This window comes from Mesoplodon bidens, assembly GCF_964165515.1.
Source record: "Mesoplodon bidens genome assembly, chromosome: 7".
Taxonomy (NCBI): domain Eukaryota; kingdom Metazoa; phylum Chordata; class Mammalia; order Artiodactyla; family Ziphiidae; genus Mesoplodon; species Mesoplodon bidens.
In genome coordinates this window covers 116,033,310-116,061,265 of record NC_138164.1, presented here as the reverse complement: position 1 = coordinate 116,061,265, position 27,956 = coordinate 116,033,310, and the positions used below count along the sequence as shown (strand labels likewise).

The following is a 27,956-nucleotide window of genomic DNA, read 5'->3' as shown; positions in this document are numbered from 1 at the left end:
GACCTGCCCCACGTCGCGGCCGTGGGCGGGGCCTCCGGGCCCGGGGCGGGGACCTGAGCGGCCCGGCGCTTCTCGCTCGCAAGCCTCCGGTCAGCCGCGCATTCTCCGCGCTCCGAGCCGCCGCCGCCTGCGCCGCCGCCACCGCCGCCGGCCCGACTCGGACGCGTGGCCGGTGAGTGCACCGCCCGGCTCGGCCGGCCGGGAGAAGCCGCGCGCCTGGCGGCCCTGCAGGCCGCTTCCGGAGGGAGACGGGCGCCCGGAGGCCGGGCGGGCAGAGGGTCCGCCGGGCGGCGAGGGCGAGGCGCCTCCCGGGTCTCCGGGCGGGCCTGGCGGCCCCTTCCGGCCAGGGGCTCCTCCCGAGCACCCCGCTCACTGTGCGCAGACACCGGTGCCCTCCCCTCCGCCCGGTGCGAGTGGGCGGGCCGTTCGCCTCGCCCGGGCGTGGGGGAGGCGGCGGCGGTGACTTCATCGCGAATTCCTCACCCGGCCCGGCTGGAGCCGAGTCGTGGTCCCCCACCTTGCGGTGCGGGGCGCCGAAGGGCCGGTTGGGCTGCGGGGGACGTGGGTGGGGCGGCTCTGTCCCGGGCCGCGGGAGCTATTTCTGGCCGGCCCTTTCCCTTGGGGATCATCTCCGCCAGGCACTCCCGGAAAGAGGGGCCCCTCCTCAGCCGGTCGCCCGCGGGCGGGCCGTGGGGGCCGGATCTGTGTCTGGAAGCAGCCTCCCCGGGAGGCCTGGGACCCCAGGGCAGGCCCAGGTCTGCGGCACCTGGGGCTTCCACACCCCGGCTGTGCTAGCGGTCTGAGCCTCTTTTTCTTTCCAAGCTGCAGCTACTGCTGCTTGGTGGGGGAAGGGGCAGTGACAGGCCTGGTGCCAAGGCTCAGAGTGGGGGCCTGGAGAAGGCGTGCGGTGCCTCCCAGGATCGGACTGTCCAGAAATGTCCTCTGCCCTGCCCCGCCCTGGCCCAGGCCAACATACCGGGCCTGGCCGCTCCCCGCTCAGCCACGGGCAGGGGCTGGACGCTGCCTGCTCTGGAAGGCCGGCTCGGGTCCAGTGCCTGGGTCGGCCAGAAAGAGGGGTGGCGGGATCCTGACCATCCAGGTTGAGCCAGACCTGTGACCTGTCCCTGCCCTTCTAGCGGAGGCTCCTTGGGCGGGAACTTCCGTCCGCCTGCCTTACAGGCGAGAGGAACATCCCCACCAGCCAGGTGAGTGCTGGGCGGGGTGGATAGAAATTCGGCTCTGGGCGGTGCTGTGTCTGTCTGGAAACATGGCCCCAGGCGCTCAGCTGCCACGTGTGTCCCACAGCCACTCCCCGCCCAGTGCGGACACCCCAGAACAGAGTGGGTGGGGTGGCCCTGGGGTGCCTCTGGGGAGGAGCACAGCTGGTAGCTCCACTTCTCCCTGGGGTCGGTGTGGCTGTCCCCATTCCAGTAATGAGGACCAGCACAGGAAGAACCCCCCAGGTCTGGGCGGGTGTGTGTCTGCCAGCTCCACTTGCCCCCGCTGGGAGGAAGGAAGGCCTGTCCTTTCACAGAGCCCTGAGGGGCTTTCCTAAGGCCATGGGACTAGGCTAGCGAGGGGCAGGTCGGTCTGTCTTTGAGCGGCCTCCTCTCCCCCAGCAGCCGGTGGGTTCCTGCCAACCTGTGACGTGGGGCCCGGGGAATGCTTGGGACGGGGTGGGGAGCCTGCATGAGCTCACCCCGAGGTGCCTGCTGGGGCTTCCTACCCTGGCTGCCAGAGGGGTGAGTCAGCCCGTGATGGTTGGGGGTCCTCCAGGCACCCCCTCACCGTGCCCTGGGCTCTGGTCAGGGAAGCCTGGCCCCCCGGCCTTCAGCTAGGCTGTGGGCACCCCATCTGCCCGCGCTGCAGTCGGGGTGGAGGCTCCTGAGCGGCCTTCGCAGGAAGTGTCCTGGTTGCCACGGACATTTTCCCAGAGCCTTCACCCGGGCAGGCAGTTGGCTTGGCCCCAACCTGGGGCTGGTCTGGACATCTGTGTCCCCTCCTTCTGTCCCCACTGGTGTCTGGCCATCCTCCCAGGCAGGCCCTCCCCCGCCTCCCTGCCGCAGGATGGGCGAGTTCGGCGAGAAGACTGCGACATGTGGCACCATCTGCCTCAAGTACCTGCTCTTCACCTTCAACTGCTGCTTCTGGGTGAGGCACCCCCTTCCCCAGCTTCGAAAGTAGCCTGGCCTGGGGCTCAGACCTGGGGCCAGGTGTGGTGACCGGTGTGCACTGCCCACAGCTGGCTGGTCTGGCCGTCATGGCCGTGGGCATCTGGACACTGGCCCTCAAGAGCGACTACATCAGCCTGCTGGCCTCAGGCACCTACCTGGCCACAGCCTACATCCTGGTGGTGGCGGGCGTTGTCGTCATGGTGACTGGGGCCCTGGGCTGCTGCGCCACCTTCAAGGAGCGGAGGGACCTGCTGCGTCTGGTCAGCAGGATGTGGATGGCACTGGGGGCGGGGGTGGGGCTGTGGGTACCTGCCAGGGCTCCCTGCCAGGCTGCCAGGGGCTGGCTCTGGGTCCCTGAGGGAGTTAGAAGGGACTGATGGGGGTCGAGTGTGACACCGCAGGATAGACTCTGCTGTGCTCAGCTGGGGGGCGTCCCTTCCCACGTGCCCAGTCCTGTGAGTCCCCACATCCCAGCTGGGCCAGCAGAGGGAAGACACCTGGGAGTGAGCATCGGGGGTCCTGGCGGCCCCCCAGCCCTCACCTGCTGCCTGGAGCCCTCATCGCGTGGCCGCTTGGGAGCTGAGGGCAGTGGCTGTGCTCTGTTGTGCCTGGGCCCGGGGCGTCCTTACGGACTGGGGGTGTCCGTGTCCCGCCCCATCTCACGGGGCCCCGGCACCTCCCCCCAGTACTTCACCCTGCTCCTCGTCATCTTCCTGCTGGAGATCATTGCGGGAGCCCTGGCCTACGTCTACTATCAGCAGGTAAGGGGCTCAGACAGGCCGTGTGGCGACGTGGACGTGCACGGGCACACACGGGGACACGCACGTGCAGTGAGATGGATGCGCACACGCAGGTGATGTGTACACACACATGGGGACACAGACACCCCCACACCGGGACACACATGCACAGGCAGGGCACGCACATGCACACAGGACCCCACAGGCTCCAGCGCTGAGCATCGTGGCATCAGGCCCTAGAGGTGGGGACTGGGTCTTAGAGGGAGGGTGGATCACGAGGATGGACAGCCTGCCCGCAGCACCCAAGCTGCCTGTTTGGGGGCCCTGGCGGGGGAGGCAGGTATCCACGGGATCTGGAGCGCCCTCCCTGCCCGCGACCCTCCCCATGGCCACCTGAGCCATGCGTCTGACCCAGCCCTGACCCTGCGCCTCTCTCCCATCTGTGCCCACTCCCATCCTGCCCCAACTTGGAGAGTCTTAGATTTTGTGGCTGAAGCTGTCACCCCCTCACCCCAGCTGAACGCAGAGCTCAAGGAGAACCTGAAGGACACCATGACCAAGCGGTACCATCAGCTGGGCCACGAGGGCCTGACCAGCGCTGTGGACAAGCTGCAGCAGGAGGTGGGTGGGTGGCGCAGGGAGGCACCTCCCCAGGCCTGTGCGGGAGCCCCAGCCGCAGGGGTGGGCAGTCGGGGCTCAGCCTGGGCCGTGTCCTCGCTGCAGTTCCACTGCTGTGGCAGCAACAACTCGCAGGACTGGCGGGACAGCGAGTGGATCCGCTCGGGTGAGGCAGGCGGCCGCGTGGTCCCTGACAGCTGCTGCAAGACCGTGGTGGCCGGCTGCGGGCAGCGCGACCACGCCTCCAACATCTACAAGGTGGAGGTAGGCCGGCGGGGGCCTGCTGAGACGCCCAGGGCCCTGGTGCCCGGGATGCTGGGGGCTGGTGTGGCCCGACACCCGAGGGGGCCAGACGACTTGCTGCCTTCAGCACACACCCCCTGCCCCGCTCCCGCAGGGCGGCTGCATCACCAAGCTGGAGACCTTCATCCAGGAGCACCTGAGGATCATCGGGGCCGTGGGCCTCGGCATCGCCTGTGTGCAGGTGCGGGCACGGCAGGGCGGGCCAGCGGGTGCTGGGATGCGAGGTGCTGGCGGCCACGTCCGCTCATGCTGGCCCCATGCTCAGGTGTTTGGCATGATCTTCACGTGCTGCCTGTACAAGAGCCTGAAGCTGGAGCACTACTGACCCTGCCCGCGGGCCGGCCCTCCGTGTGCCCTGCAGCTTCTTGCCACGTGTTGACTACTGACGGCCAAGGAGCTGCGGTCCAGGACGTGGCCCCGCCCCTTGCCTGCCAGGGTCTCCCCCTGGTGTTCTCGTGCCTGGCCCCCCCACCCCCGCCGCACCGTGCCATCACTGTGACCTCTGGGGACCCCCAAACCCCGGAGGCAGCTTCAAGTGCCTTTAGCTGCACACCAAAGTCCCAAGGCCTGGGGTCGGCCCCGCCTGTCTGCCTGCCTGCTGGGCTGGGTGGGTGGGGGCCCGGGCCGTGGCCTCGGGTTGCTCCGAGGCCTGGGTTCAGTCAGAGGGGCTGAGGTGGGCAGCAATGGGCTGGCCCAGCGGGGAGCCGGGCGGCAGCAGGTGAGGAGCCCCGTGTGCCTGCCCTCAGGCCCCTCGGGTACTGGGGGCTTCTCCTTAAGCAAGCCGCCTCCAGCCCCTGGGGAAAACCAAGCAAGAGTTCTCCCGGGCCAAGCCTCTGCCGCGCCTGCTGTGTCCCCGCTGCTGTCACCACCATGTAGAGGCCTCGCATCACTAGTTCACTGTTGTCACCTGTTCCCTGGAGGCAGGCGTCCTGCGGGTTTTATTCACTGCCGCCCGCCCAACGATGCCTAGGACTGCTCCTGCTGTGTGGTAGGTGCTCAGTAAACGTCTGTGGAACGGATGGCTGAACTTACTACGTCGGTGATACAGACAGTTCTGGTCCCCAGGGCCGTCACGTCCAGCAGAGTGGACAGATCCCCCCAACCCAGGGCCACAACAGAGGAGGACAGGGGGCCAGCTGTGGGCCAAGGGGACTCAAGGGAGAGGTGGCTGGGGACAGGCCTTGGTGCAGCACCTCAGCCGTTCTCTAATGCAAAGCTGGTGGTGTGGCCAGAGCCCCACAGGAAGTGGAGCTAGACCTGGGGGAGTAGCCGGGACCGCTTGTGGTTTCCAGGGGCCCTTCTGGCCACGGCGCAGGAATCAGGAACGGGAGAAGGTGCTGGGGCGGGTGTCTCAGGAGCGAGTCCGGGGCGTATCTGGCAGGACGTGTGCTGGCAGTGGGAGCCGGGGCTGGAAGGGGCGCTGGGCCTGGAGGGGCAGCCAGGGCGTGGCCATCGTGCCCTGTCGCCCAGGGGCTGCCCAGCTCCTCACACCGCTGCGCAGACCCCATCTCCCTCCCATGGTCCCCTCACCCGCATTCAGGGGACCCCATTTCAGGCATCCGGGCAGCTGGGCCAGCCCTGAGGAAGGTGCCCCCCTCCCTAACTGCACGGCCCTGCCCTCTGCCCGCTGCAGGGCACCAGGGCCTGCCTGACCCCCACCAAGGTGGTAGCTTCCCATTTTGAGCCTCAGCCTGAGCTGCAACAGGACAGAGGCCCCCAAGAGGCAGCTCTCCAGCTGGTTCACAGGGTGGCACGTCAGTGCCTGGGGCACCAAGAGCCTGTCCAGCCCAGACAGCCAGCAGGGCCCCTCCCACCCGCCGTGGGGATCTCAGGGCTGTCTGTGGAGGGGAGCGGGCTGCTGGCCTTGGGTGCAGCCTGGAAGCTGCTGGCAGCAGTACCGTCAAGAGGGGCGTCTGTAACCACAGCGGGCACTCTACTCAGGGCTCAGAAAACCTCGAGGTTCTTTAGACACCGAGGAGGAGGAGGAGGAGGTGAGGTCCTCTGTCCTCAGCCTAAAGGGCGCCCGGAACACCGCTGTGGGGACGCCAGCGCCCCCGTGCCCCCAACCCAAGCACTCCCGACATCTGTGCCTTGTGCGGAGCCGAGGCGAGCCCTGGAGGAAAGCAGCCCCAGGCTGAGCGCTTCCCTAGGGATGGCCCTCCCTCCTCCCAGGCGGTGAGGGCCGCACCCACCCCCAAGGGGCCTCATGCTCGAGGCAGGACATAGAAGCAGGCAGCGGGGAGTCCCACAGAGCCAGGCCAACTGTCAGGACCTCCTTGTGGTCCTCAAAAACATTTACTGGATGGTTCTTTCCAGAGAGGGAGACCCATGCCGACAGGGCCACGGGTCCTTGCCGGGCAGGGGTCACTTCTCCAGGGGCGCGTAGTTGAGCAGCTTCTCGATCAGGTCCACGTGGGCCAGCAGCATGCGGCGGCAGCAGTAGCGCTTCAGGCCCAGCGCATCCAGGGCGTCCCTGAGGACGAGGAGAAAGCTGGCTGCAGCCCGTTCGTCCTGGCAGATGGAGGCCCTTGCCCCGGATGGAGCAAGTCCCGCTCAGCTGCCATGGGCTCTGCTCCCCGTGTCGGGGAGGGAGACACCTCTCTCATTTCCCAGAGACTGCCACCCGTCACCCTCAAGGCCTCTGGTGTGCAAACAACGCGGTGGCTTGGGAAAGGGGAGGCAGGGTCGGGTGGCCCCTGCTTGGGGCATCCTGGGGAGGGGTCCCGTGCAGGCTGCCAGCATTCACTTGCACTCTGGTCATTTCAGCAGCCTCCTCGGAACCTGGCGCAAATACTAAGGCCATCCATCGCTTCCCCATTCATCCGACACACTTGCAGTAAGAGCGTACGCCTCCCTGGCACACCCCGGGACCCAGAGATTCAAATGTGATGAGGATGGGGCTGTGCACACAGGGTCCCAAGGTCAGAGTCTAATCCAGGGCAGAGACCCAGACAGGCACGGTGGTAACTGCAGTGCTAAGGGATAAGTAAGCACTGAAGAGGGACCCCCACAATAGCCTGATGATGAGGCCTATGTGGTCAGGAAGCTTGTCCTATGTCCTAAAAAAGCCAGTGAGTTTGCAGGACACGGGGGTGGGCCTAACAGCGGAGAGAAGAAGTTAGGGAGCAGGTGGACAGAGGCGGCTGAGGGCTGATTTGCCGTGGAGGCGGCGGGACTCGCCAGGATACCTAGGAGTCCCCAGACGGCAGCAGCTTGACGCCCGACTCCCTCCCCTCCCCAAACTAAGGGGGCGGTGGGGGGCGCTTTCCTGAGAGCAGGTCCGGAGAACAGGGATGGAAAAGACTCCGAGACTGAAAGCTCCCCCGCCCAGGGTCACCTGGAATCTGATGTGAGTAGCCCCCGCCCCCGCTCTGCAGACTGGGACTCCCCGACACCGGCCCGACACACCGACCCCGCGGGCCGGGACCCGTCCCCCCTGCCCCGCAGGCTGGCGGCCCGGGGAGCGCTTGCCGACCACGCTGGAGGCCCTCCCAGGCCGGCCCGGCGCCTCACCCCTCGGTGTACTCGGCCTGCAGCAGCCCCAGGTAGGCCTCCCACTTGTTGCCGACGATCTTGCCGCACGTGAAGCAGCGCACAGGGATGATCATGGCGGCACCGGAGCAGCCAGCTGCCAAAGTCCTCCCTCGATCGTGCGGCGCTTCCGCCCTCGGCTCCGGCCCCGCCCCGGGCGCGCCCACGGCGCGGGGGGTGCCCGGCCGTCCGCCCGCCCTGGTGCCGTTGGCGTCCGCTTCCCTCCGCGACGAGTTTCCGAGGCCCGTGCGGCCGCGGCAGGAGCAGGCGGCGCCCCCCGCCTGCCACTTTGGTACATCCCGGCCTACGGCGTCCGGGCGGGGCCGTAAGGGCCCGGCGGCGGCGTTCGCGTTTCTCGTGTCCGCATGACTGACAGCTGCGCGACGAGCTGACTGCCCGCAGGTATAGCGCCCCCGGCGGGGATGCAGTCCGGGTCCCGCTGCCCGCGCGCCCGAGCCGGGCCCAGGCCCAAGCCGAGCCGGCGCGAATTTCAGGCCTCGAGCGCAGAGCCCGAGCCGAGTCTCAGCAACAAGTTGCGGGCCGGGCCGGGGCGCGGCGACCCCGCTGCAGGGGAGGAGAGCGGCTGACCGGCGGCCAGTGGGGACCAGGAAGGGGGGAGGGTCTCTCCACCTGGAGCCGCTGCCCGTGGACACCCGGGGGTCTTTGCGCTGAGTTTGGAGGACTCTCGAGGTCGCCGCCCAGCCCGATCGCCCGCACAGTAACGGTCCCGGCCCGGTAGTTGCCCGTATCCCTGACGGCGGGAGGGCGCGGTGCGAGTGACCCGGCGGGTGGCGGGCTCAGCCGGCCGCTCTAACCCCCAGCGCCGCTTCGGTTGGCTTCGCCCCTGTCCCTCCTGCCTTCTTCCCGGGGGAGGGGCTGCGAGGGGGTGCGGGATGGGGCTGGCTGCACCCGTCCCAGGCCAGGCTCTGATGAGTCGGGCGCCTGCGATCTGGGAGCGTCGGATCTCTGAGGACCAGGAGGGTGGTCAGGGGGTCGTCGTGGAAGTGGTGTCCTTTGAGCTGAGCCTTGACAAGGGATCCCGAGTATGTGTGATGGAGCAGGACAGATACCGGCAAAGGGGACCCATGGGCTGAGGCCTGGAGGCTGTACCTGTGGGACAGAGTAGGTGTCGGAGCTGGAGGTGATGGAGCAGGGGCCATGAAGGATTTAAAGGGAGGGGAGGCTGTGTCTCTGGAGATGGCCTGGGGTGAGCTCCCTGATGCTGTGGCTGTGTGCCGTGAGAAGCAGGGAAGTCTCCCTGGAGGAGGTGAGCTTTGGGCTGAGGAAGGTGGATGTGTCTCACAGTGGCCCCTGTAACTTAGGCACCTATGCAGAGTTTGGGCACATTTGCTGGTCTGGGGCATCTGGATTTCTGGTTGGGGGGGGTGGGGCCTGACAGTCCTCTCAGGGTGGGTGACGGAGTCTGGATTTAGTTGAGGGGCAGGGAGATGGGGGTCCCCAGGGTCCTGGAGAGGTTGATCAGAGCTTCTGCCCGCCTGAAGTCTGGGCCCTGACAGCCTCCCCAGTGACGTTTGCCATCCCCCACCCTGCCACGTGCGGAGCCACGAGCAGAGGCCACCTCCCTGCCCAATGCCCCCACTTCCCAGGCTGACGGGACACATCCTGTCCCCGGCGGGGGCAGGGGCCTTGAGTCACAGTGGCCTGGGGTTGGAGCTGGGCTCAGCTGTAGAGGCTGCCGCACCTGTGGAGGTGAGGGAAACAGGGGAGGGATCTGGGATGCCATCTGGGTAGCTCTTCGGGAATGGGAGCGGGTGTGGGCAGAAGGCTTCCTGGAGGAGGGGCCCATGGTCCGCCTCACCCTGCTCTGGCCCCAGAAGTTGTTTACTCCCAGAGACTGAGGGGCCCGAGAGCCAAGTTGACATTCCTGGAATTCTGAGAGCTGTGTGTAGATTGGGGGGAGTCTCTTCCCTCCAGCTCTCTGATTTCCCAGGAGAGGCCGTGGGGAGCAGTGTGGCTGCCTGTGTGCAGGCCCCCTACACACATGTGCACAGAGGCCCCTTGGGGCACTTGACCCTCCGTCTCCACTCTGCCCTGGCTCAGGCCTGGCCAGGCTAGACCTGAGGACCCAGGGGAGCCACAGAGGTCAGCCCTAATCCCCTGCTCAGCTGGCCCCCTTGTGTGTGTGTGGGGGGGGCAGGCTGGGGCGCGGGCCTGGCTCTCCTCAGGGTGGGCAGGGGCAGGAGGGTGCCCCGGGAGCCCAACACACAGGGTCGGGGGAGCGGGGCCAGGCCTGCCTGCAGGGGCAGTGGGGTGTGAGCACAGATGTGGCCCAGACCTCTGGGAAGGGCCAGAGGTGGGGCAGGGAGAGAGAGGCACTGGTTTTCCGAGAATGGGGTGTCCTGCCCCCAGGGGCGGGGACACAGGGAGGGAGGGCTGTGCTCACATGTGGTTTGGAACCCAAGAGCCCTGTTTCCTGCTAGAGGAGGGTCACTTCAGGGCAGGCAAGGGACAAGGGGAAATCAGCGATTGAAGTTTTAGCTGCCTGACAGCCTCTGGCCCTGAGTGTTGTCCTGGAAACAGGCCGGGAGTCAGCTGACCCTGCCCCCTGGTCCTGGATCACAGCCTCCGCTTCCCCATCTGTGAAGCGTGGGTGGAACCAGACGCTGCCCAGCTGGAGGGTCCCCATACTGGCTGTGTGGGCCTGGGGGTCCCAGGCTCAGCCCGGAGCCCCGGCTGCTTTGGGTAGACTCGTGCTCACGCGGTGGGGTGAGCGGGTGCTCGGACGCTTCCCCAGGGTCCGACGGGGTCGCCTGCCTGCAGCATCTACGGTAACCCTCTGGGCCCCAGCCCCCGGGGTGGTATTCGAGAGTGGTGGTATTTGCAGGCGTGCTTGAGGCTGAGCTGGCCCAGCCTAATGACCCTGTGGACAGGCTGGGCCCATGGCCTTTGGGAACATGATTATGTGATTGTCTGCCAGCCTGGCCCCACATGGGGCTCCCCGAGGGCACCACTCAGGAGGGGGCGGGTGGGGTGTCAGCGCTGAGGTGGGGCACGTACACTGTGGGCACCGGAGAAGGGTGCTCCCGGGGCCTGGGGGGTGGTGGGAGCAGCTGGCTGGCAGGGGAGGGTCCTGAGCTTGGGGTTGGCCTCGGTGGGCCCAGGGAAAGCCCGGGGACCCCTCGGTGGCCTCTTCCTCGGGGACCCCTCCCCTGGAGGGGGTGTCTCCCAGCCCCAGGGGCTGCAGCTTGGGTGGGGGGCGGTGGGAGGGTGCGCGGGCCTGGGTGGGCTCTGGGGCCTGCGGGGGTCGGGGTGGCAGCAGGGAGGCCGACACCGCTCGGCCTGTGCTGCCCTCTGGGCTGTGTGCTCCGGGCCCGGCCCTGCTGCTGCTCCACGGCTGAGGCTCGGGGCGGCCACGCCACTGGGAGCTGCCCGTCCACCCCAGGCCTCCAAGGCCTCCGGGGCAAGCTCTGTCTCGGCGTTCGGGGAGGTCCTTCTCTGAGTTAGACCTTGGTCTGGCCAGGTAGGCACCCACGACCTCCGTGTGGCTCACGCTCCCCCAGAGTCCCCACCTGCCCCTGCCCTGGGGCCCCGGAGAATTCAGAAGGCCCAGCCTAGGGCTGGCAGGCTGCGGGAGGGTCTGTCACGGGGTTCTCATTCCGCCCCATCCCGATTGCCAGCTGCACGTGCCATTCCGGGGGACGCAGTCATGTCGGAACCTGTGCTCAAAGGAAGCCCAGAGCGGGGAGTGGGGCAAGGAGGCTTCCTGGAGGAGGAGGCTGGGCCTGGGTGAGGGAGAGGGCCAGCCCGGTGCTGTCGGGCCCTGCACCCATACCCTGAGTGCAGGCTTGTGCCTGGGCTGCCCAAGATGGGGCTGGGGACCCCAGACTCGTGGAGTGGCATTGTGGGGGCCAGAAGGTGGGGAGGTTATTCATGGAGGGTCCAGGGCTGCCTTTGGGGTGGGGGCCAGGAGGGTGGGCAGCCGTGACGGGTGCTGGCGGAGCTGCCCAGTAGGGCCTGACGGGGAGGCCCGTCCCCCCGACGCCCGGGTCTGGGGGAGCGGGGCGTGCAGACGTAGCCTTAGGCCTGGAGGGGTGGTGGGCTGCGATGCATGGTCTTTTGCTTCTGCGGTGTGGCTATGGGCTTTGGGCCCCTCAGTTCCTGGGCAGGGGGTTCATCAAAGAACATGGGAGGGGCGCGTCCCTCCCACTCATTGCCCTCGATGTGTCACTGGACCTGAAACCCCTCCACGGACGCGTCTTCCCCGGGCACAGCGGTTGCTGGGGGTGGGTGGTCCCGGGCCCTGGGCCCACGTGCCTCCTCGCCCCACCATGGTAGGTGCCGTTCGTCCCCCTAAATGGACAGGTCTCAGGTTGCCTGGGCCTCCACCTGCTCAGTGGCTTCATGTCTGCCCCACATGTGGGTTTGAGTGGACCGGCTGGCAGTGGGCTGCCCACGAGGGCATGGCTGTGAGGGGGTGGGCATGTGCCAGTGTGGCTGTCCCCTCCTGCCCCTGGGCCACTGGAAAGACACCTGCCCCACCCCCAGGCTGCAAGGAGCCTCTGGTCTGAGGGGTGAGGTGTGACGGGCGGGGTGTGTGAGCTTGAGCACCCCCCACAGCAATGCCTGGCTGGTAGGAGGACAGAACCCCCCTCCGAGCGCCAGCAGCGGATTCATGGGCCCCGTGTGAGTCATCACCTGCTGGCTCCCTGGAGAGAGCGTGAGGCTGGTGGCTCATGGCATCTGTCTGCTGGGAACCCAGGAGGGAGTGGGGTGCAGGGCACCTCGGGATGAGTGGACAATGCCGGCTGGTCTCAGGGCTCCAGGACAGCTGGGGGCTGGACGGCCCTCAGTCCGTGTGTGTGTCCCCATCTCTGAACGTGTGTCTTCTCTCTGTGCACGTCCGCATGTGGGTACTCTTGTGTCTGCCAGGGCATCTCAGAAGGCTGAGTGACCAGAGGGTGGGGATGCAGCCCCCTGGTCTGGGCCGCTGGTTGGCGCTCTGGTGCCCTGAGTCTGAGTGCACCACCACCCAGCCCCCAGCTGCCCCTGCAGGGACCCGGTCCTGAGTGGAGAGCCCCACAGAAGCTGGGAATGAGGTGCAGCACAGCCTCCATTCTGCCCGTCTCCCTTCCACAGAGCTCCGGCTTTGGCCTTGCTGACTGCTCACCTGCCGCCTGGCCGGCCTTCGGGGGTGCCAGGCACCGCCTGCCTTCTTCCCAGGTACGTTGCGGCCCGTGGGGCAGTGGGGGCAGCGCTGGGTGGCCTCCTGGTCTCCCCCACGCCTGGCCCAAGGGCCTTGCTGGCTGGATACTCTCCTGGTCCCGGGACATACTGAGGCTGAGCCAGCCAGCTGTCACCCTCTCAGCATGTCTCACCGGGGCCCCACTGCTGGAGGAACGGCTGGACTTGGAGGACGGGGTCCCTGGGGCTGGCCGGGAGGCGCCCCACTTGGTGGCCTTGATGTGCTCACGTCCTCACTGCCATTGTCCCTGGCATCCTTGGTGGTTTTCTGGTTTAATCTCAGCTCAGACTCACAGGCTCACCTGGGGTGATGGGTGCAGGTTTTAGAAACAGGAGAGGGCTTGGCAGGAGTTCTGGGGGTGTTGGCATGGTGTTGGCTGAGTGAGATTGGGGAGAGGGCAGCCTGGGTGCTGGGCCCCATCGTGGGAACCCAGGCCACCCTTCCACTCCCGCCCTGAGCTGCAGTGTGATGAAGCGGAGGACGGGCAATGGGGGGAGGACCCCACCCTTGTCCTCAGTGGCCCTGCCCTGGGACCAGGCTGGGGAGACAGACATGTCCTTCAGCCCTCCTCAGCCCTCCTGTGTCCAGTGTGCATGCTGAGTGCAGGCCCTCTCATGCGTTGCGACTCTCGGGGCCCTGAGTGTCCATCCCTGGCTTGGGCGTGTGGGGCTGGCTGAGCTGGGCCAAGGGAAAGGTAGCAAGGGGCTGCTGGATTTCACCAGGATCTCCGGGGTCACCGGCTGCCACTTGCTCTCTGGGCAGAGCTGCGGCTAGTGGTCTCTACAGGGCCCAGATGGGGGCCCTGCAAGGCTCACTTCTCCACTGGGCCCCTGGTGCGTGGTCACCGTTGTATCCCTTTCCAGGGGTCCAGACACGCCAAAGAATCCTTGGCGGAGGACAGGGTGGAGGGACTGTGGGAAGCCCCAGGCTGGCTGGCACGTGGGCAGGGCAGGGATGCTGGGGCTCTCCTGTCCCCACTCCCTACCAGGGCCAGCTGGGCTCAGGGAGGACCTTGCAAGGACACCGCCCTGGGGGCTTGAGCTGCAGTTCTCCTCAGAGCCCGCAGGGCTGGTGCAGTGGTCCTCAGGGCCCCGCAGGGCTGCCAGACCTCACTGGGCCCCCAGCCCAGCAGACGTCCCCAAGACGTGCTACCTCAGGCACCTCTCACTCTCTCAGTCTGTCACTTTGTCACTGACGGGCCTCCCCCCTGCCCCCACCTTCTTCCTCCTTCTTATTCCCCGACTTCTTTTCCTCTCTTCTCCCATCTGAGTTCTGCTGACCTTGGGCGAGTCCTTCCCTCTTTGGACTTCAGTTTTTGGGACCATCCGATGGTGTGGACGCCACCGGTGGGCGGCCTCAGTGACTGGGAAGACCCAGTTCAGGGTGCGGGGTGCATCCAGGCCTGTGGCCACTCCCCCCCAAGCTTGGCTCCCCTGCTGAGCTGAGAGGCCCAGGGCAGATGGGGAGGAGGCATCTGGGCCCCATGCTGAGGTCCTTCCCACACACCCCAGGGCCCCCACCAATGGGTGGGCGGTGGAGGCACAGCTGAGGGGAGTCTCCCCACCTGTGACTTCTAGGCTGCTCCTGGTGCGTGTCTGTCTGCACGGCAGCACGTGTGCACACCACACCGCCGGTGCAAGGGGCCTTGGAGCATCATGTGTCCCTGTCACCTGGCTTGTGTGGATGTGTCTGGGAGGGCCTGGTGCCAAATGAAGTTCAGGGCCTCTTGGTCACAAATCACGGAGAGGGCTTCCCTGGTGGCACAGTGGTTGAGAGTCCACCTGCCAATGCAGGGGACGCGGGTTCATGCCCCGGTCCAGGAGGATCCCACATGCCGCGGAGCAGCTGGGCCCGTGAGCCATGTCCGGAGACTGTGCTCCGCAATGGGAGAGGCTACAGCAGTGAGAGGCCCGCGTACCGCGAAAAAAAAAAAAAAAAAAAAATCACGGAGAGGGCTTCCCTGGTGGCACAGTGGTTGAGGGTCCGCCTGCCAATGCAGGGGATGCGGGTTCGTGCCCCGGTCCAGGAGGATCCCACATGCCGCGGAGCGGCTGGGCCCATGAGCCATGGCCGCTGAGCCTGCGCGTCCGGAGCCTGTGCTCCACAACAGTAAGAGGCCCGCGTACCGCAAAAAAAAAAAAAAAAAAAAAAAAAATCATGGAGAATTTCAAGACAGTGGCAACAGCGCGTCAAACCAGAGAAGGGTCCTGTGTGACATGTGTCACGGGCACATGTCACATGCCGGTGAGGCCAGGGCTGCTCCCTGCCCAGGGAGATGGGACCATGGCAGGAGGACGGGGGGCTTGCGTGAGCTCTCGGCCTGGAGTGGGCCACCAGCCTTGAATGCGGCCTGTCTCTGGGTGCCCAGTGATGACTCCTGCACTCCTGTGTGTCCGGCCCCTCCCTTTAAGTCTGAAAACCTCCCCTCGTGCCTTGCAGAGTGACCCACCCTCTGGGCACCCAGGGTGCCCCAGAGCACCCTCCCGGCTTGTTCTCCCTCGCCCTGTTCCCTCTGAGCGGCTTGTCCTTCAAACCGCAACTCTGCTCCCTCTCCCAGGACCGGCCCCCAGGTTGGATCCCCCAGGCTGACCCCTGTCCTATGTGAGCTGCGGGAGCTTTGGGGTCCCCGCGCAGCGCTCGCTCAGCCCAGGGTGGGCCGCTGGAGAGTGTGCACCCCCGGTGGGTTCCAGCTGCATTCCCCGCGCTACTTCGATCTGGGCCAGGGGCCGGGGCCGGAGATGCCGCTAGTCGCCACCGGACAGCAACTGGGCCACCCTTCATTTGCATAGCGCTTTGCGTTTCGCTTGCGGTCGGAGGCCTCAGAGCCCGGCCGGCAGCGGGGTCCCGGCGCGCAGCGGCTTCTGGGCAAGGCCCGGGCCGTCGCACCCGGGACTGAGAGCAGCCTGGACGCCCACCCCCAGCTCCCTACCGCGCTTCCTGGGCCGGGTGGGGAAGGCGAGAGGAGAGCGAGGGGCGCCGGCGCGGGCCGAGGGCCGAGGGCGGCGCGGGGGCACTGTCCCGGGGCTGCGATTGGCCGGCGCGGGGCGGAGTGGTCGGATCTGAGGGGCGGGGCGGCGAGGCGGGGAGGGGGGCGGTCCGCGCGGGGGCGGGGCCGGCGAGGATTGGCGGGCGGGCAGGCGGGCGGGCGAACGCGGGGCGGGGCCGGGGCCGGGGCCGGGGCTGCGGCGGGCCGGCCGGAGTCCCGGGCCCGCCGCGGGTCCGAGCGGAGCGGCGCGCCCGGTGCCACCGCGGGCCGGGGCGCGGAGCCTGGGGCGGCCCCGGCGGCCCCGCGCGATGCGCCGCTCGAGCACGGACGAGTCCACGTACCGGCGCAGCCCGTCGCCGCCGGGCAAGGAGCCGGGCTTCGCGCGCGGCGGCCCCTTCTTTGGCCTGCACGCCAACCCCGGCCCCAAGGCAGCCCAGGCGCGCTACACGTCGCCCAAGGGCAACAAGTACGTGGTCTTCTACTTGGACCTGTCCTTCATCTTCCTCCTAGAGCTGAAGCGCTGCAGCATGGCGCGCGGCTGCCTGCAGGGCGTCAAGTACCTCATGTTCGCCTTCAACCTGCTCTTCTGGGTGAGTGGCGGCGGGGCCCCGGGGTCGCTGCTCGCGCTGGAATGGGGGGGGAGACACCCGCGACGCGGACTGGGGGGTGTGCCCGGGGTCGCCGGGGGCCAGGGCTGGACCAGCCCCTGGGGAGGGTTTCCGGTGCCGCCGGGGTCCGCCGGGCCTCTGCACTCTGGGCGGCCGCCCCGCGTCCTGTCCCCTCTCTGTCTCTTCCTGAGACCGGCCGTGTCCCGCACCTGCCGCAGGTCGGCGTGGGGCCCTGCGCCTGGCCTCTACCGGGTGTGGGTCCCTGTCCGTGCGCTGAGCCGCTGGTGCCTTCCTCTCCCGCCCCTTCCCTCCCTCTTCGTGGGCGCAGACCATGTCCTTTCTTCACTCGCCTCCCCGGCAGACCGGCCTTCCTGGCTCCAGGGACCGCACTTGGGGAGGGGCTGGGCGCGGTGGGGTCCCCAGCCTCCCGAAGCAGGGAAGGGAGAGGGTGGGTGTGTGGGTGAGCCCTCCGGCTGGACCAGACCCTGGGCGGGATGAGGAGTCGGCGGGAGACCGGGGCTTCCATAACTTTCGCTGAGGTGGGTTGGGTTTGCTCAGAGGAGGTGCCTGTGTCCAGGGTAGAGGTATAGGTGCTACAGGGTGGCCTCTGTCCCCCCAAACTGGAGGACACAGTTGCCACCCAGACCCAAAGGGCAGGGAAGGTGTTGGGCTCGGGCTGTGGCAGGTGTCATACCTGACCAACTGGAAAACGCCTGGCCAGGCCTGGGCCCCACTGGCTGGGCTGGGGGAGGGTTGGTGGAGAGCTGATGCCAAGGTCACTTTCTGCTCCCACCCTTCTGCCACAACTGGGAATTAGGGGGCGTGGCTTTCGCTCCTGCCTGGGCTCTGGACCCCAGAAGGAGGCTGTCAATTGTAAGCTCATTTGCATGAGGTCCAGTTAAGGCGAAATCGGGGCGCATTTCTGCACATCCCTTCTCTCCTGGACCCTGGCCTGGGAAGTGGGAGGGTTGCTGGGAGGGGTGGCCAGCCTGGGAGGCTCCTGCCCCAGTTGCCCGCCCCCGAGGCAGTCACCCAAAGAGTTGTTCTCTGCATGCAAGGGGCTCCTGGGAGGGTCAAGGCCCGGGCCCAGAGCGGAGGAGCCCCCCCGAGAGGCCAGGAGCCAGCAGCAGAGGTGGGTACAGCTGGAGCTGTGCCCAGGCATGTGCGGAGGTGACTGTTTTCTCTTGGCGGGGGACATTGACCAGATGCAGTGGGCACAAGTGTGGTGAGCAGTGAGTTGCTGGCAGGGTCAGTGTGCCTTAGGCAGTGTGACAGGAGAAGGCTGCAGGTGACAGTGTGACCAGAGCTGGCAGCCGTAGGTGTGAAGGTGGTGAGCAGTGAGGGTGGTGGACTGACTGGAGGATGGGCAGTGGGTGTGGGGGCTGGTCCCAGGTGGTGGGCAGGACCTGCTTCTCCCCTTCCCTGACCTCCCCAGTGACCCGGGTACCTGCTTGCCCGGAAGAGGAGAGGGGGCCCCTCGAGGGGGCCTGTGCTCTGAGAGCAGCCCACCCTAATGGGCCCCCAGGCCGAACTGTGTCTGCCCTGTGAACCCTGAAGGAGCCTCTGTACCAGCTGCAGGGCGGACACACTCCACTGATTCCTGCCGTGGGTGACGTCCTCAGCCCAGGAAAGAACAATTCAGGAACCCCCTGGGATCCCCTCCTGGGCTAGAAAATCCAGTTCCCTTTTATTATCCAATTACACTCCCCAGCCAAGCAAACTGGGCCCCTGCCAGTGTGCTGTCTTGGCTTCTCCACACCCCACCTTGGTGCCCAGCGGAGTTCGAGGCCTGGGGGTCAGAGAGGGGGCCCGCGGGAAACACGCCGAGGCCAGGGGGTGGTGAGCATGGTCGGGGGGCTGGCGGGACATCCATCCCCCGGGCCCTCTGCAGCTGTCACCTAGGCCCTTGCTGCTGGTGACAGAGGCTGCAGGTGGGTGGGGTGGGGCTAGAGCACCCCTTCCCCGGGAGCCTGGCTCGTTTGCTGTCTAGGGGTGCGGAGTCCCCGCAGGAGGGGTAGGTTCCCCCCCCCCCCCGCCATTTCACACTTGGGAGGAGCTATGGGGAAGTGGGAGTGAGGATCCCGGCTCGGGACCTGCTTGGAGGTCAAGATGCAGTGACCTCCCCGTGGCTTCCTCCTGCCCCCCAGCCCCTGCCGGGCACCCCTTTTCTTCAGGAGTCACCTCAGAGCCCCCATTGTCCATAGGCAGACCCCCCACAAGGCCCTGTCACCCACACCTGGCCCCATTGGGCACCTGCACGCCTGGCAGTTCTCTCTTCCGGGGCCTAAGCTCGCCTCCTCCCGCAATGCCAGCCCGCCCCTCCCCCTCTGCCCCCAGTGCGGGGCATTGCCCCCGGCTGAGGATGGGGGAGGGGCGGGCTCTGAAGTTAATTGACTCTGTGTGCCCTGTTTGCGGGGTTTTCCCTGGGGGCTTCTGGATGGGGACTGGAAGGGCAGGGTTGAGGCCTCCAGCCTCGGGTACCAGTGGGGCTGGAAAGCATCACCCATCTGTCCTGGGGTGGATCTGCCTGGTCCTGCGTGGCCTGTGGGTCATTGGCCCATCTCTGGAGAGGAAACATGCCTGCCCGTTGTCACCAGGGATCGCAGCTCGGGTGTCCTGAGACAGGGACCCAAGGTGCCGGTGGGCAGCAGGGGGTGCCCAGGGGAGGAGAGGCCCCGGTGCCCACCGACCCCCAGACCTCCACCTGCCCTCCTGCGGCAAACAGGCCCTCACGGGGCAGGGACAGCTCCACTGGGGACACAGCTGCCCTCCTGCAGGCGTGCACAGGTGGTGGGCAGCTTAGGGCCAGGATCCTTGAGTCAGGGGTGTCTCCTGGTGAGTAGAGCTGTGTGTGGGGGGTGGGGGGTGCCCAGGAGGGGAGGGGCGGGGGCTGAGCAGCCCCCTGGGGTGCTCTCCCTCCCCCTCTCCAGCTCTGGGTGGGTGCTCAGGGCTCCCCCAGGGGCAGTTTCTGTGGCCCCAGGGGCGGTCTTGTTGGTCTGGGGGCGGTCCTGGGCAGAGGCAGGGCTGGCTCTGAAAGGGGAAGGCGCTTCTGGGCTCCCCTGGCCGCACCCAGGCCTCAGCCGTGCAGCCCAGCCCGCACCTGCCCAGCTGAGGGCCCGGCTCCCTGCTTCCCTGGCAGGTGCGCCTCCTGGTCTTGCATCTGGGCCCCCCTGCTCTGCCTCCCCCTGCAGTGTGGCCAGGGTCTGTCTGTGTGGCTGGGCTGGGGGTCGAGCCCTGCCTGCCGCCCAGGCTTCCGGGCAAGTCCTGCCCTCCTGGGGTCCTCAGTTTCCCCAGCAGAACCACAGGGGGGCCGTGGTTTTCCCCTTTGATGAGCTACAGACCGAGACCTGGCTTGCTGTCGCTGGCCTCTGGGCAAGACGCCTTGAGACCGGTGGAAGATGCTGGCAAAGGGCTGTGCAGGGCTGAGGGAACACCTCCCCCAGCCCCGCCGCAGTCGGGGAAACAAGCACGTGCAGCGTGCCCTGCCGGAGGTCACGGTGCAGGGCCGGGGGCCTGCAGACCTCAGACCCCGTGACTCCTCTTGGCCCCAGTCTTCTGGAGGTGCTGAGGGCGTCTGTGTGTTCTGGCTCCGGTTTCTTCCTGCAACAGGGTCGGGCAGGGCAGTGGGGGCCCTGCTGCCTGGGGACCCCGAGCCGGGGTGGGTGGGCAGCCTGAAGTGGGGGTCCTTGGCTGTCCTGGTCAGGTCAGGGGTCATGATGCCACAAGATGTCGGTCCTGCATGAGCATCCATTTCTGAATCGTCCCACTCCCATTAGAAAGTTGGTGGCAGCAGCTGGTCGGGGGCCCTGGGAGTTCTGTCTGGAGCAGAGAGGTGTGGCCTCAGCCACTAAGCGGGGCAGGGGGCAGGGGAGAGGCCTGGGGGCCCGGCCCCACCTCCCCATCCGAGACCCTGCCCCCTGTCTGCCCCTGTCTGCTCCCCGGCTGCCCTGGCAGGGCACCGCTCCTCCTCCTTGGACACCAGCCTCAGGGGGGTCCCTAGTCAGTGGGGCCACCACCCTGATGGGCTGGAGCCGATCCCCTCATCCTGGCGCCTGGGGGCTGTGGGGCTTGCTGGAGCTTAAGGAAACTAATTACATTCAGTTGCATAGATTTCAGTGGACAGCTTGAGGAGATGTCACCTGGGGAACGACATCCAGCCAGGATGGTCCTTGAGCCCCTGCCTTGGGCCCCTGTAGACCTGACTCCTGGCACAGGGGATACATTTTGCCATTCTTGAACTTCACAGCGATGTGTTCTCCCCGTCTCCTGTGGCTATTCTTGGCCGGGAGGGGTGTGTCACCCCACCATGCCCGGCCCCCACCCCAAGATGGTGCAGGCTGCCGGGGGAGGGGCTCCTGGACACAGGCTTGGCCCCTATGGGCACCCAGCCCTCCACCCCGTTCCAAGGACCTGGCCAGCTGCCCGGCCATCTGCCACCCTGCGCCATGTGGCTGGAGGGGCAGCAGCGGAGGGCCGGCTGGCACCCTCCCCACATGGGCCTCACCAAGTGGCCCCACCTGCCAAGACCTAGGCCAGCCCCCAAAACGTGTGGACAAGAAGAGACAGCAGGAAGTGGGGAGAACATGCCAGGCAAGGGGCTGGGTTCCGGTGGGGACAGGTGGGCAGGGTGTGCGCCCCAGGTGTGTGCGAGGGGCACAGGGAGGCCCCGGCGACCGCAGGGCTGGGATGGGGGACCCCGATGGGTGGGCTGGGCTCCTCTCCCAGGCTGTCGTGGGGTTGGGGTCTGCTCCTGGGCCCCTCCTGGGCCTCTGTCTGGCCCAGGCAGCGATGAGCGGGGCTGGGGAGGTGCAGCGTGGGACACGGGGAGGGTGGGGGTGGAGTCCTGGCCCCACTGCTGACGTCCCAGCCACCGTGTCCTGGGAGGGACCTGGAGTGCCCAGCCTTCCCGGGACTTCAACCCCACTTGTCCTGAGTTTGATGTCCTGTCTGGGTCTAACAGGGCCTATCTTCTCCTGTACTCGGAGGCTGTAATCTTCCTGCCAAAATGTTTTAAAAGCTGCCTACGCAGATTTCAAAATTACAGGTAGTTTTATTAGCCACGTGCGTGCACCCCATTAGTGCTGAGTTTCTGGTGACTGTGCCTGAACGAGGGGGCGCCTGGGGCTTTGGGGCAGCGTGTCGGTGACGTGTGTGCATGTTGTGGGTGAAACTGTGTGATGGTGAGGGATGTGGGCTGTGTGTCCACGTCACAGTGCGTGTGACGGCAGCACCTGGGTGACAGCCGGCGGGTGTCTCTCCTGCCATCTCGGAGCTGGAGGTGAGGATGCTTTTGTGGAGTCTTAATTGAAGAAATCTTGTTTCCACCAAGGCTGGGGGCAATGCCCAGCCCCTCCAGGATACCCCCGACCCGGACGCCACCCCCACCCCCCGCCTCCACAGCGACTTTGCCGCGGTGTCCTCCCCGTGCCCTTCCACGTGTCCCCACGGGGCCAGGGAGCTCGGAGGGGCTCATTTTCCTGCTGACAAGAGCCATCCGCGCTGCCCTTGAAGGCAGAGCCAGCTGGGCAGCCGTTTGGTTTTAAATAACAATTCTCCTCTCCGCTCAGAGGCAGCCCCACCCACCCCGCCGGGGCCCTGGCCTGGGGGCTCAGCCCGGAGACGTAACCCTCCCAGAGGGGGCGCTGCTGGGCTCTGCAGGGGACGGACTGTGTGGGCTGGGCGAGGGCCCAGGACAGCCTGGCCGGTCGCTGTTTCCTGCAGCCAGAGTGGCCCGACTTCAGCTCCCTCCAAGGGGAGGCTGCCCCCATGCTCGCCCTCCCTGGCCTCTGCCCCAGGGTCCCTCCCCTGCCCCAGTCCCGGCCAGAGGCCAGGGGAGCCCTCTGCCTGCGCAGGTCTGCAAGGGCCCCGCTGGCTGCTCCCAGCTCCAGCCTTCCGCGGCGTCCTTGGAGAGCCCCTGAGACCAGGGACGGCCCCTTGGCTCCCCGTTCCTCACCTGCAGGCTGGGTGGGAGGGTTGAGGAGCCAGCACCTGTCCCAGCCTCTTCTGTGTCCCATCATGGCACCCCCTGGGCAGGTGTGGGTGCCCAGAGGTGCTGGTGGCCAGTCTTGCTCCCTCATGGTGGCCTTGCCAGAGGTCAGCACCGTGGACAGTTCTGTCCCCGCACCGCTGGCTGGGGCCTGCCACACGGGGGTCATCCCCATCCCACAGGTGGGGGGCACACACATCTCCGTACAGCCAGCAGACCCCATCATACCTGGGGCTGTGCCCAAGCCCAGCTCTGCGGTGAGGCTGGATCCTCTGGGCCGTCACCTGCTGCCAGTGCCCCCAGCCCGGCTGCTGGTCTCCCTCACCGCCCGCCCCGCCCCGCCCTGGCACACGCCCAGAGCTGCAGCCCCCACCCCGCCCCGAGGAGGGCTCAGATGGGCAGGATGAACAGGCCAGGGCACAAGAGCCCTGTCCTGTCTGGGATGCTTAACGCTGACACCCAGGCCCCACCCTCAGCCAGGAGCATCCAGAATGGGTGGTTTATAAGTTTTAGACAGAAGCTCTTGTTTTTGGTGGAAGGTGCAAAGAGGGATGGGGTGGGGGTCAGAGAGAGGCCCTGTGTTTGCCCTAAGCTGACCGGACCCCCACTGGGGGGTTGTCATTCCAGCCTGGGGGCTCTCCTGGCCCGCTCAGCCAGCCCCGGGCGAGGCCCAGAGGGACCTTAGACGCCAGAAGGAGGCCTGGGCCAGAGGCCCTGGCACCTGCCCACCCCTCGGGGACCCCGCGGCTGCTCCTGCTCTTGAGCTGGGAGCTGCACCACCGCCCCCCGCCCCATAATTGCAGTCTCTTGCCGGCCCGGCTTCATGCACGGTGTGTGCTCCCCGGTGGGTTAGTGAGAGCGGAGCAGCGTCCCCCATCCCCACCCCTGTAGCCAGCGCTGCCTGCTGCTGGGGGCGGGGTGAGTGAGTACACGAGGGGAGGTGGAAGCCTCCTCAGGCAGGGGTCTCAGGGCCCATCCGGCCTGAGTCTGGGGTGGGGGGTCCCTGCCAGGGTCAAGGCCGGATGTCGAGGAGGCTCCTGGGCCCGGGGGGTGTGGGGCCCCATGTGCCGCCCAGTTCTGAGTGGGGCAGGGCTGCCAGCCGGTAGGTATCAGTCCCCAGGTGGTCTCCCAAAGCCCAGGTTGCTGTAGGTCCAGGGGCTGGTCAGCCATGTGTGGGGGCTGCCTGCCCACAGTCCGGCCCTGGACACGTGCTCCCGTTTCACCTGGAGACGACCCAGAGGCTCAAGAGTCCCGGGGGCTGGAGCCACAGCGCCCTGGGCGGCTGCGCTGGCTCGCCCCTGCCCCCCGAGGCCAAGAGCCGTCCCTGGATTCATCACCGCCTGCCCTTCTCTGCCTCTTCCTCCTGTTTCAGTCGATTTTTGTAATAATGAGCAATTGCGGAGTTCAATAAAAGCTCCAGTGGTCGCGGGGAGGGGGCCGACATGGGCTCCAGGGACTGCACCTCCTAGGGAAGAGCTGGGGCCCAGGGCGTGTGGGGGGGATCCAGCCCCCATGACAGGACGAGACTGGGAGGTCAGCAGGGCAGCGAGGGTGCCGGGCTCGGCCACAGGGATCTGGCGGGCTGCTCACCTCCTGCTCCCCTGTCCCTCCCGCCCTGTCCCGGGCCCAGCTGGGAGGCTGCGGCGTCCTCGGCGTCGGCATCTGGCTGGCGGCCACGCAGGGCAACTTTGCCACCCTGTCGTCCTCCTTCCCGTCCCTGTCGGCCGCCAACCTGCTTATCGTCACCGGCACCCTCGTGATGGCCATCGGCTTTGTGGGCTGCATCGGGGCCATCAAGGAGAACAAATGCCTTCTGCTCACTGTGAGTCCGGGGGGAGGGGCACGCTGGGCGGGACGCGGTGGGGGGGCCGGTGCTCAGGGGAGGCCTCCCCTGACGGACACAGACACCCACACGTGTGCCGGGCAGGGCCCCTCCAGCCGATACTGGGCCTGTTTCCTCCAAGGTCCCCTCTCCCACGACTCCCTCTCCAGCTCCTGTCCTAGCCCTCTTGGCCCCCCAGGACCCTCAGCTTTGGAGATGGATTTAGAGGCGGGAACGTTAATCGCAGATAATGGAGGAAAACGGTCCCTGGGCCGGGCTCCCTACTTATTAGTGTGCCCTGCACAGAGGCCTCTGGCTGCCACCCAGGTCCTAAATCACCTGCTTCAAATGGGGCTTTTGCCACGGGTGGGGCCTCCAGAGGGTCTCTCAGAGGGCGCGTCCCCCATCTGTGCAGCTTCCGCAAGTGTCCAGCACGTTCCAGATGTTCCCGTTGGGGCTTGGACCCCTCGGAGCAGCGGGTAGGGTGTGGCTTCGGCCTCTTGGACGAAGGAGGAAGCTGGGGCGCGGGTGGGGCTCCGACCCTGGCCTTTCCCAGGGGGTGACTTGGAGTTCGGAGGCTGGTGCCTCCTGGGGCAGCGTGGGCCCAGGTTGAGGGCGGACAAGATCGGGCACCCCAGGAGAGGACCGGGCCCACTCCCCTGGCCCTGTGCCTTCTCCCCACTCTGTCCAGGGGCCCCATGGGGCCAGTGGGGCTTCAAAGAGCGGTGTGCCCCACTTATCCTGGCTCTGGCCCTGCCCCCCGCCCTCCTTTCAGGGGGAGCAACGTGGTGGGAAAGGAGGTGCCGGCAGGCTCCACTGCTCAGCCCGGTCGTGGCGCCAGGGCTGTGCCTCTGGGGGTGCCCGAGTGGAGTCTGCCACCCCTGTGAACGGTCTGAGCAGTCAGGGGTGGTGGCTTCTCCAGCTTGGTCCTGATTGGGCACTGCCCCCCGGCCCCCCGGCTGCCCTTGGGAACGTGACCTGGGGGCAGGGGGTCACCGCAGTTGGACCCACTCCCTGGATGGGGCCTCCCTCCACCTGGCTGCCCATCACAAGGACACAGGCGCGGGCCACACGCGTGTGCTTAAAGGCGTGAGGCTTGTGCTCAGAGGTCGAGCGAGAGACGACGGGCCCTGGGATGGAGACGGGAGGGTTCCGAGGGAGGCGGGGCAGCCATGAGGGGCCGGTGGGGGCCGGCTCCCTGAGGCTGGCCGCCTCCCCCCAGTTCTTCGTGATGCTGCTGCTGGTGTTCCTGCTGGAGACCTCCCTCGCCATCCTCTTCTTCGCCTACACTGACAAGGTACCGCTGCCCCCGCTTCGGGTGTGGGTGTGGGTGCTCCACCCTCCCCACCGGCGAGGGCCAGGTGCTTTGGGCGGCGAGGAGGCAGGAGGGGCTGAGAACCCACGCCAGGGACCCCCAGCTCTGCGTGGACAGACACTGGGACCCGGGCCGTGGGTTTGCTTCTAACTGCAGCCCCAGGAGGCCGGGCCTGGAGGCTCTGCAAGGTTTCTGAGCTCCCAGGTGGCCCGGGCTGGGTCCCCTGCTGTCTCAGCTGCGTGTCAGCTGGAGGGGAAAACGCTCCCATCCCCCACTCCCCTACAGTTGTTCATTTACACAAGTGAGGGCTCATTTACGTGTGTTTTATTCTCTGGGTTACACTCCAAGACTGTTATTTTTTGCTCATCCGGTTTGACTTTGGCGGCTGGAGCTCTCAGTCGGCTCCCGCGTCCCTTACGTGCCCCTCAGAGCACCTCCCTCCTTTCTGGTGCTAGAAGACGCTCCAGGCCCACCTTGGGGGGTTCCCCGCCCCAGCCCTGGAATCCGCCGTTTCTCCAGGGAGCCTGGTTCCTTTATTGGAGAACGAACGCTCTTAGGAACCAAGATCTGGGCCCTCTCGGCCGGCAGCACGGAGCTGTGTGGGTTGTAACTGGTGTGTGCAGACACAGCCGCGAGGGTTTCTGTGCCTGTCCATCTCCATCTGTACATTAACTGACATGTCTGACTTGGACCCCATGCTCGGCACCACAGGAGGCCCAGGGAGACCTTGGGGCAAAGGCCAGAGCCTGGTGGGGGCTTCTGGGAGGTCACCGCAGGGAGGGGAACAGAAGGCACAGTGGGCCGGGGCGGGCGGGGGTCTGGACGAGGTAGGTGGAGCTGGCCACAGGGTGGCCCTGCTGTCCTGCAGATCGACAGGTATGCACAGCGGGACCTGAAGAAGGGCCTGCACCTGTATGGCACCCCGGGCAACGTGGGCCTCACCAACGCCTGGAGCATCATCCAGACAGACGTGAGTAGGGGCGTGGCTGGGGCGGGACATGTCCCCCTCAGGCGCACAGTCCCAGCCCACCTCTCCCGCAGTTCCGCTGCTGCGGGGTCTCCAACTACACCGACTGGTTCGAGGTCTACAATGCCACGCGCGTGCCTGACTCCTGCTGCCTGGAGTTCAGCGAGAGCTGCGGGTTGCACGCGCCCGGCACCTGGTGGAAGGCGGTGAGCTCGGCCCCGGGACTGGGGGTGGAGGGCCGGCCTCGCAGCCCCGGTGACGCCTGCTCTTCCTGCAGCCGTGTTACGAGACGGTGAAGGTGTGGCTCCAGGAGAACCTGCTGGCCGTGGGCATCTTCGGGCTGTGCACAGCACTGGTTCAGGTGCGCGGGGACCCACCCTGGCCCTGGCCCCCCAGCACCTGTGTGAAGGCCCTGAGCCCAAGGAACAAAGCAGCAGAGGAGTGTGGGTCTCCAGGCAGAGGTGGGGCTCACAGGGTATAGTCAGGGACGATGTCCACGGGGAAGTGACCTTGGATGCCTCAGAGGACAGGCCGCCCTGGACTCCTGAGCAGAGGGCCCTACCATCTCTGCGTGGACGGAAGCACAGACTGGACACCTTTGCTGAGGGCCCACATGCCAGTCCCATGCCTGCAGGCCCTACCCAGTGGCCGTGGTGGGCGGTGGTCACAGGACTGCCCAGTGCAGAGTGAAGTGGGCAGCCCAGGCCCTGGTGTGAAGTCCAGCTAGCACGCCTCTGCTCCCCAACCCCCATGCCAGACCCAAGTGCCAGGACCCTGGGGGAGCTCGAGGTCAAGCAGTGTGAGAGCAGCGCCCGTTTCTGGGGTGCAGACAGGGGTCCCAGATAGACACTCCCTGAGGGGTGATGGCAGTTTGACCAAGGGGCAGAGGGCAGCTGCTGGGGGCCTAGCCTGCAACCCGTAGGCCCTGAGACCACCAGTGGAGCCCAGGGTGGCCAAACCCAACCCAAAGGGAAGGCGGGTCTGGGGCTGAGCCCAAGGGGCCTGTGGGCCCGTGGGGGGCAGGCCCTGCCCGAGGCTTCCCCAGGGAAGGGGGCTCCAGGCCACCTGGGAAGCTGTGGTGTGGGGTCAGGGTGCCTGCAGTGGGCTGTCGTCCCTGGAGCAGCCCTGCTCAGCCCCCGCCTCTCCCCACAGATCTTGGGCCTGACCTTTGCCATGACAATGTACTGCCAGGTGGTGAAGGCTGACACCTACTGCGCGTAGGCTGTCAGCTGCCCGCCACCCCTGCTTCGCTGCCGAAGGACGTCGCCCCTGGGGAGATGACCATGTCCCCACCTGCGTCTCCCACTACAGGACCTCTCACCAGCCCAGGCATGGGGGCGGGAGGAGCAGGCAGCCAGAGCCCGCGGGGCTCCCAGCCAGGCCTGTGAGCGCCGGCCGCGCGGCCGGGGCTGGAGTCGGGAGGGGCTTCTGGCGCTTCTTATATCCAGGTATCCTCCAGAGCAGTGTTTTCCCCCGCAGCCCTGTGCAGGGCAGGGGGCTGGGGTGGGAGGTGAGGGACTGACCACTGGTCCTGGTGCTCGAGGCGGGTCTGCAGCCCCGTCCACCCACATTCCACAGCGGGGCCAGGGCCGGCTCTGCGTGTGTCTTAATAAAGTGTGTGGGCAGCAGCCCCCGAGCTGTGTCTCTCGCTGCCCTGATCCCGGGGAGTCCACACCAGACAGGCCGTGTGTAGCCGTGGATCC

At 67.0% G+C, this 27,956-nt stretch overlaps 3 protein-coding genes across 15 annotated transcripts; 2 read left to right on the top strand and 1 right to left on the bottom strand.

Annotated features, from left to right (window-relative positions):
- The first annotated feature begins 16 nt into the window (after positions 1 to 16).
- On the top strand, positions 17 to 4,854 carry CD151 (CD151 molecule (Raph blood group)). Of its 8 annotated transcripts, none has more exons than XM_081238840.1 (9): positions 17 to 172; positions 1,137 to 1,205; positions 2,067 to 2,151; positions 2,243 to 2,434; positions 2,861 to 2,935; positions 3,431 to 3,535; positions 3,638 to 3,796; positions 3,930 to 4,016; positions 4,101 to 4,854. In XM_081238840.1, the coding sequence occupies exons 3-9, from the start codon at positions 2,068 to 2,070 to the stop codon at positions 4,158 to 4,160; spliced, it is 762 nt and encodes a 253-aa protein (XP_081094966.1). In that variant the 5' UTR covers positions 17 to 172; positions 1,137 to 1,205; position 2,067; the 3' UTR covers positions 4,161 to 4,854. The 8 variants fall into 8 exon arrangements, with proteins under 8 accessions (XP_081094966.1, XP_081094971.1, XP_081094972.1 ...); XM_081238841.1 differs by having other exon boundaries at positions 152 to 172; positions 2,038 to 2,151; XM_081238843.1 differs by having other exon boundaries at positions 154 to 172; positions 2,042 to 2,151.
- Positions 4,855 to 6,095: 1,241 nt separating this feature from the next.
- Positions 6,096 to 7,533, bottom strand: POLR2L (RNA polymerase II, I and III subunit L). Its single transcript, XM_081238849.1, has 2 exons — positions 7,349 to 7,533; positions 6,096 to 6,308 (listed from the first exon to the last, which is right to left on the bottom strand). Exons 1-2 carry the CDS (start codon positions 7,441 to 7,443, stop codon positions 6,200 to 6,202), a joined length of 204 nt encoding a protein of 67 aa, XP_081094975.1. The 5' UTR covers positions 7,444 to 7,533; the 3' UTR covers positions 6,096 to 6,199.
- A 94-nt stretch (positions 7,534 to 7,627) lies between these two features.
- Positions 7,628 to 27,889, top strand: TSPAN4 (tetraspanin 4). Of its 6 annotated transcripts, none has more exons than XM_081238836.1 (9): positions 7,628 to 7,768; positions 12,464 to 12,547; positions 16,066 to 16,145; positions 23,780 to 23,971; positions 25,194 to 25,268; positions 26,155 to 26,256; positions 26,328 to 26,459; positions 26,531 to 26,614; positions 27,406 to 27,889. In XM_081238836.1, exons 3-9 carry the CDS (start codon positions 16,083 to 16,085, stop codon positions 27,472 to 27,474), a joined length of 717 nt encoding a protein of 238 aa, XP_081094962.1. In that variant the 5' UTR covers positions 7,628 to 7,768; positions 12,464 to 12,547; positions 16,066 to 16,082; the 3' UTR covers positions 27,475 to 27,889. The 6 variants fall into 6 exon arrangements, with proteins under 6 accessions (XP_081094962.1, XP_081094961.1, XP_081094963.1 ...); XM_081238835.1 differs by lacking the exon at positions 7,628 to 7,768 and adding an exon at positions 7,775 to 8,101; XM_081238837.1 differs by lacking the exon at positions 7,628 to 7,768 and adding an exon at positions 7,775 to 8,101 and having other exon boundaries at positions 12,464 to 12,561; positions 16,068 to 16,145.
- The last annotated feature ends 67 nt before the right edge of the window (positions 27,890 to 27,956 follow it).

Excerpts from the sequence above, each read along its gene's own strand:
- CD151 (XM_081238840.1), top strand. The coding sequence starts at position 2,068 with ATGGGCGAGTTCGGCGAGAAGACTGCGACATGTGGCACCATCTGCCTC. Across the intron at positions 2,435-2,860 it reads GGAGGGACCTGCTGCGTCTG|TACTTCACCCTGCTCCTCGT; the intron begins GTCAGCAGGATG and ends ACCTCCCCCCAG. Across the intron at positions 2,936-3,430 it reads CCTACGTCTACTATCAGCAG|CTGAACGCAGAGCTCAAGGA; the intron begins GTAAGGGGCTCA and ends CCCTCACCCCAG.
- POLR2L (XM_081238849.1), bottom strand. The coding sequence starts at position 7,443 with ATGATCATCCCTGTGCGCTGCTTCACGTGCGGCAAGATCGTCGGCAAC. Across the intron at positions 6,309-7,348 it reads CAGGCCGAGTACACCGAGGG|GGACGCCCTGGATGCGCTGG; the intron begins GTGAGGCGCCGG and ends CCTCGTCCTCAG.
- TSPAN4 (XM_081238834.1), top strand. The coding sequence starts at position 15,864 with ATGCGCCGCTCGAGCACGGACGAGTCCACGTACCGGCGCAGCCCGTCG. Across the intron at positions 26,257-26,327 it reads GGAGCATCATCCAGACAGAC|TTCCGCTGCTGCGGGGTCTC; the intron begins GTGAGTAGGGGC and ends CCTCTCCCGCAG. Across the intron at positions 26,460-26,530 it reads CCGGCACCTGGTGGAAGGCG|CCGTGTTACGAGACGGTGAA; the intron begins GTGAGCTCGGCC and ends CTCTTCCTGCAG.